The sequence below is a fragment of the Leucopleurus acutus genome (assembly GCF_964270905.1).
Source record: "Leucopleurus acutus genome assembly, chromosome: 2".
NCBI lineage: Eukaryota > Metazoa > Chordata > Mammalia > Artiodactyla > Delphinidae > Leucopleurus > Leucopleurus acutus.
In genome coordinates, this window is record NC_139143.1 from 140,616,217 (window position 1) to 140,628,252 (window position 12,036).

At 36.5% G+C, this 12,036-nt stretch overlaps 1 protein-coding gene across 8 annotated transcripts in view; it reads right to left on the reverse strand.

Annotated features, from left to right (window-relative positions):
• Positions 1 to 12,036, reverse strand: part of PATJ (PATJ crumbs cell polarity complex component) — a 358,003-nt gene that overhangs the window by 110,438 nt on the left and 235,529 nt on the right. For all 8 annotated transcript variants that reach the window (XM_082834080.1, XM_082834079.1, XM_082834082.1 and 5 more), the window contains one exon: positions 10,376 to 10,467. In XM_082834080.1, coding sequence (XP_082690206.1) covers positions 10,376 to 10,467 — 92 coding nt within the window. The remainder of the gene's footprint in view (positions 1 to 10,375; positions 10,468 to 12,036) is intronic.

The following is a 12,036-nucleotide window of genomic DNA, read 5'->3' on the forward strand; positions in this document are numbered from 1 at the left end:
ACTCTTGATTCATTCACCCATCAACTCTTAGACCCAAAGAAAGCATTCAGTCTAAAGGTCTCATTCGAAAGATTTCATTCTTTTTTCTCTTTTCTTCTAGTTCAATGTCCCCATCCTAATTCATGCACTTTTCACATCGTCTATACTGTGACAACAGCTTTCTCTGTGTCTCAGTCAATCCAAATCACTCCCGTCTCAACTGTGAAATCCCCTCTCTGTAACCAAGCCTGCAAATGCACTCTGAATAACCCAACATCATAGAGTTCCCTCTACTGGTGTTAGTTTTGTCTGATATATAGTTATTTATCTGCATGTATTGGAAGTTCTTGAATAACTTCTTACTTAACTCCGTGGTCTTATATAGTATCTGAGATACAGTAGGTACTCAATAAATACTTGAATTAAATTTGTTCATGCAGTTTAGACTTAATTTTTTCCTATGTAAATCTACCCAGGTAGCGTTAACTAGCTCTTGCTGTACCACTGTCACAACAGCAATCTCTCTCTCTTCTGAATTTCTAAACTACTAACATGGCTTTTCTCAGCAACTTCTTTCTATTCTTCTAAGAATACTTCACTGCATTCTTAGAAGCACATACATGTCACATACAGGGATTTGTTGATAAAACCCTTTATGTTTATTCCTTACCCATCAAAGTTGTAACCATAATTAAGTTGTAGTAAGAGATTTCAATAACATGTTATTTAAAGCATCAATCCAATAATCATTGACTAATTCCTTAGGATTAAATATGAGATTCTCTCTCTAATGTAAACTCTAAAAGAATACTACAAATTGTGGTTAAAAGAAAGATTAGTGAGATATGAGGAGAACATACTTATCTTCAGGAAAGCACACTGAGCCCATGACAACAGTTTCTGAATGAGGAAAAAAAAAAGACATCTGATGTAATGGGCTGTGTGTATGTGTGTGTGTGTGTATTTGTAGAATTCCATAACTTTTCATTTATCAGGGTCTGAGATATCTCCAAGGAGAATTTCTCCTTCTTTTAAAAGTGAAAGTGTGTTTCATCCTAAAATTTATACGGAATAGCCAAAACAATCTTGAAAAAGAAGAACAAAGTTGGAGGTCTCACCCTTCCTGATTTCGCAATGTACTACAATGCTATAGCAATCAAAACAATGTTGTATTAGCTTAAGAACAGACATATAGACCGATGGAATAGAATAGAAAGCCCTGAAATAAACCCTCAGTGTAGGGTCAAATGATTTCAACAAGGGTGCCAAGACCATTCAATGGGGGAAAGGATGATCTTTTCAACAAATTGTACAGGGAAACCTGGATATCCACATGCAAAAGAATGAAGTTGGATCCTTCCCCTATACCATATACAGAAATTAACTCAAAATAGATCAAAGACCTGAACATAAGAGCTAAAACTATAAAACTGTTAAAGAAAACACAGGGGACAAACTTCATGACATTGGATTTGGCAATGATATCTTGGATTTGACACCAAAAGCCCAAGCAACAACAAATAGATAAATTGGACTATATTAAAATGAAAAACTTCCGTGGATCAAAGGACACAATCAACAGAGTGAAAAGGCAACCTATGGAATGGGGGAAAACTTTTGCAAATTGTATATCTGATAATGAGTTAATATCCAGAATACATAAAGAATTCCTGCCACTCAACAACAAAACAAACAACCTGATTAAAAAACAGGAAAAAGACTTGAAAAGACACAAATGGCCAATAAACACATCAAAAAATGCTCAATATCACTAATCATCAGAGAAATGCACATCAAAACCACAATGAGATACCATCTCATACCCAATAGGATAAGTACTATCAAAAAAATGGAAAACAATAAGAGTTGGTGAGGTTGTAGAGAAACTGGAACCCTTGTCCACTGTTGGTAGGAATGTAATATGGTGTAGTTGCTATGGAAACTATAGTGGTTCTTCAAAAAACTGAAAATAGAATTGCCATATAATTCAGCAATTCCACTTCCGGGTATATATGGAAAAGAACTGAGAGTCTCAAACAGACATCTGTACACGCATGTTCATACTAACATTATTCACAATAGTCAAAAGGTAGAAGCAACCCAAGTGTTTCTCAACAGATGAATGGATAAACATACAATGGAATATCATTCAATTTTGAAAAGGAAGGCAATTCTGACACATGCTACAACATGGATGAACCTTGAAAACATTATGGTAAGCGAAATAAGCCAGTAACAAAAGGACAAATACTGTATGAGTCCACTTTTATGAGATACCAAGTGTAGTTAAATTGAGAGAGAGAAAGTAGAAAGATAATTGCCAGGAGCTTGGGGGTGGGTGCGGAGAGGACAGAATGGGGTATTATTTGTCAATGGGTATAGAGTTGCAGTTCTGCAAGATGTAAAAAGTTTTGGAGATAGATGGTGGTGATGGCTGTACAACAATGTGAATATACTTAATTCTACTTTAACTGTACACTTAAAAATGGTTAATAAGGTAGATTTTATGGTATGCATATTTTACCACAATTAAAAAAATTAACTAAGACCAAACAAAGTACAAGTGTGATGAGAATACATTTGAATTATTTAGAATATCACTTAAAACCATTTTGTCTTCAGGACTGCTCTGGTCTTACCACTTGGAAATTTACTTTCACTAAACCCATAAATCTTATTTTATGTCCACAAAACAGCATTATATCAAAAGTAGAAGTTATGTGCCTGAATTCAACCAGGAGTACTGAGTACGTTGATTTAATTTTTTGCAACCTGTTCTAAAATGATTATAACTACAATCTAGTGGCTAGCACATTGTTTAGGTGTACACATACAAAAAGCTGAATAAATGAACACATGAACACAACTAAACAGGCCTAGATAATTTTTTCTGACTGCATTATCAATAAATACAGTGATGTGAGACACTTGAAAATAAACTCTACATTTGCTATAGTAATTGGAACATGACATTGAATTAACATTCAGCCAGGAAACCTCCATGTAAATGAACCAGAAGTAACATATAAAACAAAGCAAATCATTATATCTCAGTGGGAGCAAAACTCCTTTCTGAAAAGATTCCAGGAGGTATTTCTAACTATATGAATACACTAAATAGTTTCCAATTTCCAACTGGAAAAACCACCAAAATAGCTAAATATGCTGAATCTGAAATAAATGCCTAGTGAGTGGAATTATGAACTCCATTTATGGCATTCCTAACAATGTCAATCACTAACTGAGGGCTGCTGGGAGTAACTCAGCATCTAGACCCACATTTTACAAAGGTGGCCCCAGGTAAGTTCTAAATAATGGCTGCCATTTGTACAGAGGAAAAGTTGACTCATAAAATATTTGGCAGTGAAGGTTGGCAGGAGAGTTAATATGGGGAGCTTTAGGACTGGATGGGATAGATGACAGCCTACCAAGTTTCTCATAGAGACTCTTTCTAAAGCTAGTACAGTAGATATCCACAGCCATTCTCCTCTTTATTCCGGCTGGCAAAGCCCAAATGTTGTTCAGGTATCCAGCCCTCACCGGAAGGCCATGTGCTAGGAAAGGTGACTCTTCCTGCAGGTATAAATCTGGGAAAAATCTTGCCTGATTTCTCTGAAATCATCGTGGTAATCTCATTTCAAGAGCCAATGGCCATGGAAACCTGTCATACTGGAGATCCTCAGTAGAGACTTGTTCAGAGGTCTTGTGCTCTGCTAAAGAAGTCTGAAAAATAAGACCTTCTCAGGATCAAGGCTTAGAGCCTACATGTGACAAGCGTATGTGCAGAGAGAACTCGCTCTGGTTGCTCATGATTTGTTCAGAGAGCTCTACTTTTAGCATCCTTCCCATTCATTAGGATTCTTTGGCAGCAAGCAATAGAAATGAATTTAGGCCACCTGAAGCAAAAGGTAATTTATTAGAGGGATATTGGAATCTTACAAAACATAGGCAGGCTATATGATCAGACTTGGAACAGACCAGGAACTAAGAGACTTCCAGAGGACAAGGAAGCAGGATGCAGAATGATGTCATAGCAGGAGCCTCTGATCAAAGCCCTGTGGCTCCATGAATAAACACCATACATATAAAGTCACTCACATTACTTGCTTCCTGTTCTAAGCCTAAGGTATCATACTGCCCAAACTTAGGTTGCATGACCACCCACTGGCCACACCTTGGCAGTGAAAGAGAGATCTATTTCAGCTTCTACAGAGGGAGACAGGTATCTAGATTTACTGCTTTTACTGTTCCATCATACTATATACATTGTGTGCATGTGTGTGTGTGTTTGGGGGAGAGGAGTCTAGCAAAGGAAACAGGCATTCTACTGTGTAGAAAGGTGTAAAAATACTGCCAAAAAAAAAAAAAAATCCCATCATCCCTGTGACTATCACAACTAGCTGTTTCTGAGTGCCAAAAGAAGCGAAACAAATATAGTCATGATTCCCACAAGCTGGTGTTAAGAAATAGGAGCAGCAAAGAAACAGTTAGCAATTCTACTCATGCAATGATAACAGTGGTTTTCAAAGGTACTTTACAAGTCATACAAGAAAGATGGTCTTGTTTGGCAGCAGCACTTTACCTAATTGACTAAATTCACCTGAATTCACGAATGGCCCTGTAAAATATTTGGTTACTTCAGACTACCTAGCTACAGCCACCCTCAAAAGAGAAACATTTATGGCTACTGTGGATATTCAAAAGAATATGTCATAGGCTGTCAAGATGTTTCCAGAAATGTATGACCCGATGGAATGATAACTGGATTAAATATACAGCTTCCCAAGGTTACCACAGTCTGTCAAAGGGAGCAATATATAAATTCCAATGTTTTTGACAAAAGATCAAAACACAAAACACTCTAATTTCACCTGGTTCTTGAACCAAAAGTCTTATAAATTCTACTTATGAATTTAAAATTACTATTTAAAATGGATAGTACAGGAAACAAGTATGGAAGAAATAAGCAAGAGTCAGCATTTCAGAGCACCTGAGAGACTTATATGGCTCTACCACACGGTCCAACTAAACAAAGAAACAGAAGAGCCTTGAAACTACAGGAGAGTCTCTACTTCCTACAACTGCTAACATGGTTCAGCGCTAATGACAGGCCTCCTCCTCAAAACTTCTTGTCATATATGCCATGGATGATATTTTATTGTGCACTTGAAAAGGGGCCTTGCATTCTTTAATGGTCTATGAGAGTGAGAAGGATGCTTGCTTACAGAAATCAAATCAAATGACACACATAGCTGTGTTCATCCAATGATACTTTCCTAAAGAAGGACTGCTTTTCTTCTAGAAGTAATGTTCAGGTGTATTGGGCATAACATCCAATTCTAGAAATCTTTGGGTTTCTATACATGCTATGACTTTGCTTACTTATCCTTCTGGTCTGAGGTTAAACGTCTTTCTCTGTGACACCCTCCCACAGGCTTCAAAGACCAGGTTAGGTGTGTCTCTTATATGTTCCTATAGTATCACAGCACTTACACCACTGGACAAGGTACTGGACTGTTTTACTCTCTGTGTCCTCTCTTAGAGCAGAGACTGTGTTCTCTGTGTCACTCGCTCCACAACACTTGCACAAGTAGGCACTGTGCAAATACTTGTCAAACAAATGCATGAATGTTTCTTAAGTCAAATTCATACTTGTTCCCACAATCTTTTTTCCCTCCTATTGATCAAAACTAGATGTAAAGAATCAAGAGCACAATAAAGGTCCTGAAAACAGGCATTCAATTTGTTTATTCAGATGGACTTACTCTGACATTCACATTAATTTCAAATCAACTTCATCTTTTAGGGACATGGCTAGAGGACAACAGGCCACACCATATTTTTAATTATAAAAACAAGACATGTTCAGTGGATACAGTAAGGTGGATCCCATGGCGAGTCCACTTTCACTTGTTAGGGCTTGACAGCTAGCACTAAATCTTTCCAAGGGTTACGGTTTCATTTGGCCTCCTTTAGCCCCAGCAGTTTTTAACAGGACACATTTTCCACATGTAATTAAGTAATGGAGAGTGAGTTGTTATACATGACATTTAATTTTCGATAGTGGGGGAAGGTATGACAAGAGCTGCAGGCAAGATCATTAATCTTCTTGGATCCCTGCACTGCCAAATACAGCAATTCATTCTTGATCGTATTAATACAGTGTTCCTCCTGTACTGAAATCGGAGCGCTTGTGTAGAGGGGCTCATGTGGAACAGGAAAACTCACAGAATTGAATGTATGGTACACAGTAAGCCCCCAGATTGTAATATACATCTAGATGATCTAGAGTAGAATAATTTAGTATACCAGAGTCTATATGTGCCATTGGGCACAATTACATGATTACAGGATTGTCCAAAATCTAGCAATGTAGGGAGCTAAGGGCAAAAAGTGATTATGTAAGTCATATATACACAGCAGCAACTTGCTAATTTTCCTTGATGACTCACACACCCCTTTTGTGAATTACAGATCAATTAGTATACGAATAAATACAAGTGTTAAAAGAATATAAGGATGTGATCACACAAATGTACATCACTACAGACTAAAGACCCTAGTTAATTAAAATGTTGCCTGCAGCATATTTTAACAGCTTTCTGTGATTACTACTAATCATTCTCCCAAACCTGTGGCCGGTTCCCATTTTTATCTCAATTGTCAATAAATTTGAAAAAGAGTTGCTCAGGTATAAAAGCCAAAATTTTCCGTATAATGGAAATGCACAGGGAATCACTAATTTCAACTAAGGAAGGAAATACTGCCAAAGAGAAGCACTAATCAAAGAAATACAATTTATAAAGATCAGTTTTTAAAGTAACATTATATCACACAAAGCAGTTATGCCGTTTTAAGGAAAAGTACAATTGCGTCTGTTGTACTGAGATGATTTAAGTGCTAAATTCCTGAAACTTGGTAACAAATCAGTATTTAATTGTTTCAGGATTTGGTTCCAAAATAGGCAAAATTAGAGTTCTTGTAACAACAGCCTGAAAGAGGTAATTTATAGGCAGAGGCTGAAAGATGTAACTAAATGAGTAATGAACTAGACAATCAGCCTGAAGAAGCGAGGATGATGTGTTGGATAGCACCTCAGATGCACAGGTTACCTCACATGAATAGGACACCAATCTACCATGATACCCTTATTGGTGATGTAAAGAGCTGATGAGCAAGAAAGTATTTTCCTTTTTGATTTCCTTAAGTGCTTTAAATTCCGACTCTACTTGGTATCACTTACCTCAGTAAAATCTATTATAATACATTTTATTGACATGGGGATTAACTGATGTTAATTAGATTTCTCTTTATACAGTCCTCAATTAAAGAGCGTTCCACTCCTTGTTGAAGGATCAGGTCATCATTTAAAAAAGAAGACCACGGAGAAGAAACAGAAGCAGAAGCAGCAGCAGCTCAACAACAGCAGACAGGGAAATAAAAGACATTTTAGGCAGGCTGTGTCCTTGTCTCTTATTCTAACATTTGCCAGAAATGGATGTATATAATGTCCGTACCTATCTCTTCCAGGGCTTAATCATTATGATGTGAATTAAAGCATTCTAAAACTGTGAATGCGCTTCACTCAAAAATTGGTCAAGATTCTGGAATGAGACAAAGTATATATGAGAAGTGGTTCTTCTTTTTACCCCTCCTCTTCCCTTCTCCCTAACTACTTCTTTCCTTCTCTTTTACCTCTGTCCTCCCTCCCTCCCCACCTTCTTCTGCCATCAACATCATCACCAGCATCTTCATCACTATAGCAGCCACCATTGTTGAGTCCATATTGCCAGGCAATTTACATGTATAAATACATTAGACATGTATAAATACATTCTAAATATAGAGATAGCTATATTATCCCAATACTAAAGCTCAGGAAACTGACCAAGCTCACAAATCTGGGATATCACAGAGTAGGTTTCAAGCCCAGGCAGGGTGAACTGTGGTTTCTTTTTTTAATCACTAAGCCTTAGAGTTCAGTCTTGTTTTAGAAAACAAGGTAAGAGTTCTTAGTCAAATGACTAGTTCCTTCCCTATGGAAACTGAAGCATGAATTAATTAATAAAATGCTGGCACACAAATTATTAGATACATATCTATTGAATAAAACAAAAGGTTGTAAGCAGTGTGTACATCTCTCTTGATACAATTCAAGCTCATTTCCCTTCAGACAGTCTAAAAGTGGATATGATAGATTGTTCAGAATCAAGCCCACATCATTTTTCCCCCTATAGGAGAAGATATAGAAAATATCCCTAAGTTAGATTATTTGAGAAAGTAGTAGGGAGAGGGACTAAAGTATGAGGAATTTTGTAAAATATGAGTTATATGTCTATATGCATTTTTGAATCCACAAAATAAGTCAAACTAACTTACTATGATTGTTGCCTTTGTAGAATAAATAATCTGGATTGCTCAGTAGGAGCTGAAAGGAAATTTATTCAATAAAGCTTTCTGAATGCCCACTATGGGCTAGGCACTATAATGTAATGACCATGTAAGAAAGGCTCATAATTAGATGACATATTTTGAATGTAGCTTGATCCTTCTAAATTTCTTAAAATCACTTCCAGTAAATAAGTATTCAGCAGCATCCTCAATCACGCTTACACCATTAATTTCCTGAACAAATTTTTTTCTTGATTCTGAACAATCAAAATTGAAACCACCAGACACTAAATTAATGGGAGTATATTACTATTATTAAAATTCTTCTCAGCTTTCTCTTCTGTACTCTAAATAATTTCAGTTCATTTAACCTTTCTTTCTTGAAGGAGGGGGGTTCTATTTCCCAACTACTTAATTGCATTAAATGATTTCCTTTGGATCCTACTCAATTTTCTTTTGCTCTCTTTAAAATGGGATGACGCGGCATGAGTAATAAAGGCCCCACAAATGCTGAAGAGGTAACAGTAATGTTTGTCATTAATAATGTCCCTTGCAGCAGTTGCCACCATGTGCCGAGCACTAATGTGCAGACTCTACTGAGTGCCATGTAACGTCTTCTCATGCGATCCTCACACAGCTTTACACAAAGTTCTAAAGCCTAAATGGCTTTACCTCTTTACTTGGATGCACTTCTCTTGATGGACATCTTAAATTTTTGAGGGGCTGACCTTTCCTCAAGTCTGTTCATGTTTTCATCATCTAACTCTAATTTTGTAACCTCTGGCAACATCAAGGGCCAAGAAACCCCAAAAAAGAGATTGGTGTCTGACAGAGGACTTCAAGGTGAGTAAGCCAGAGGTGGTCGTCTTAATAAATACATAAAGATAGATGAGAGGAGGAAGGTTTCTCCCCCTAGAAAAAAGGGTAAAAACCCCTGGAAATCCAGAAAGTGTTACTGAGCAAGAGAAAAGGGCATGGATGTAGGATTTCTTCAGGAGCAAAGCACCAACACCTGTGAGGCTGAAGTGATGGCGTGGAAAGGAATATTTCAATCACCTACATTAGTGCCCATATCTGGGAATAAAACTCCCCCTTAATCCCAGCCATCTCCTGGGAATGGACAGGTCTTACTAACAGGTAACTATAGAGAAGGGGGAGAAAAACAATGATCATCACCGTCATAAAGGACCAGCTAACATTTTTTCAAGCCTTTACTCCATGCTGGACACTGTGGTAAGCATTTCTAATTTTTGAAACACCACAATGAGTGAGGTAAGTGCTTTATAGCCCTCATTTTACAGATAATAACTGAGGCCCAAAGCAAAAAGAAACAGCATGACAGTTAACATACAGGGTTAGTTACATCCCCAAGAATAATTCAGACTCATCTGTCATTTCAGTCCAATAACAGGGAATCAAGCTTCCTTCCACTGCTGGTGATGGCCACCACCAATGAGGAGTCCCAATTCTGACTCATTTAAGCCAAAAGGGCTCAGTCAGCTAGCAGATGAGGTGTGGGCAAATGTGGAGCCCCAAACGGACCACACGACTCCAGACAGCAGAGCTCACATCTCCTCTCCTCTGTATTTCTCACCAGCACTCTTAATATGAAGCTTCTAAAATTTTCCTGGGTTTTTTTTTTCCTGCATATTCTTTGATGAAGGCATTAATGATTCAGCAAAGTACCAAATGATGGTGACAGTAGGATGAGAAGCTAGAATATTCTATCATATTTATAAAGAGGATAATCAGGAAGAATTTTTTTTAAATGGAAATAAAAGTACAAGCCTCAATGACCACTTCTATCATGTGAAACGTAAGTAACAAGAACACATCACAATCGAAACGATCTATACTTTTCTTGAAGTGACAATCTCAAGAGGGAAATATATTTTTAGAATACAGTGATTTTGTTAAACAAACGAAAGATGAAATAGTCTTACACAAATGATAACATCTCAAGAGGAGATCTTAAGTTTTAGCAAACCAGATGTATCTATCCTACCTGATGAAAACAAGCTTGACCTTTGACGGGGCAGTCTTAATAATGGCAGATGCATTTTGATGACTTCTTCCATACAGGATCTGATTGTTTATCTGTGGGGTAAAAAATCAAATGCACTTGTAAAATTGTAATATATATATATTTTGTATGAAAATATATATGTATATATACATGTATACAAGTATATGTGTATGTACTTGGAATTAAAAAATGAAGTTCATTCATTTTTAAGTAGGTAGATGTAGGACTCTTTAATGCTAAAAATCTTAACATTCTTCACAGTATAGATTCAAACACTAATTCTAAGGAACTGCTAAAATCTCTTAAATTCTAATTTGAATGCAGTTAATAAAGAACATACAGTTTTTGACCCTTTTGCTAAACTTGACAGCAGCAGTTGAGCTAGATGCAAAAACCTTATGATAGATATTTCATTTCCTACAGCTTTTCCAGACTCCTAAAAAATGCAGAAAACAGACCAAACTGTGGTATTCATCAGAGCTCTGGAGTGTCCATTAAATATGATTCTGTAAATGTGTCAAGGTTATTACATAGCATAAATTTTGTTACTCCAGAGGATGTAAATATTACATCCCCATTTTAAGTCAAATATTAGAGCAATTGCACTGAAACATTTTACTGTACCCAATCAATGGGGCATCCACTCTTATCCAAGATGTGGTGGGATTTTTAATTTGATTGAATTCACCTAAATATTATCTAAAAACATTTATATTCTAAATTTTTTCACTCCAGATTTCCCCACTGCTAAAGTATGATGATAGTCATAATCAATCTTTTATTTTATTTCAGCCATTTGATAAGAGCTCACACAGTTTTGGCTTTTTCTCTCTTGTCTCTTCAATAAGTAATGATCTATGTCATACTGTCCCTTTTTAACTGAGGCCTTGATAATTTCTATTATTTAAGGGATAGTATAGAACACTATATAGGGATAGTAAAAAGGAATTTATGCTTTATGCAATTAGCATATAATTTGTCTGTCCTTGATGTCTCTGAACTTTTGCATTTGAAGACATCTGGAAAAGGTATCATTTTTGTCATAACAGCTATAATGAGAAAGTATTTGGAAATAAACACTTCAAAGGATGGAATGAAAATACAATATTTTTAACTGTCTAAAATGAAGCTCATCCACCACCTCAAAGTGATAAAGCTGGTACTCATATCACAGGCTACTGCAAAGACTAAACTTGAACCACTGCTTCACTATGCCTCTCATTTTATCAGCTTTTGTTCTTCACCAAGATAATCAATCTCCCAGAAATCCACTGATCTCCACAGTCATTTCTCTGCGTCTCAGTTTCTTCTTCTTTAAAAGGAATCTAAGCACCTATTTCATAAAACCATTGTGAGAATTAAATAATGTCTTTAAATTTTATTTACAGTAATCTTGATACCCAAATGATTTTTAATTTTTATGTGTTAAAACTACTCATTTTTCTGTTAAAATTTCTGCCTTTTTAACATGATGTATTTAAAAATGTGCCCACCCTCTGTATGGTACTATGATGATGGATACATGCCATTATACATTTGTCCAAACCTACAGAATGTACAACACCCAGAGTGAGCGCTAATGTAAACTTACGGACTTTGAGTGATTACGATGGGTCAATATAGGTTCATCAGTTGTAACG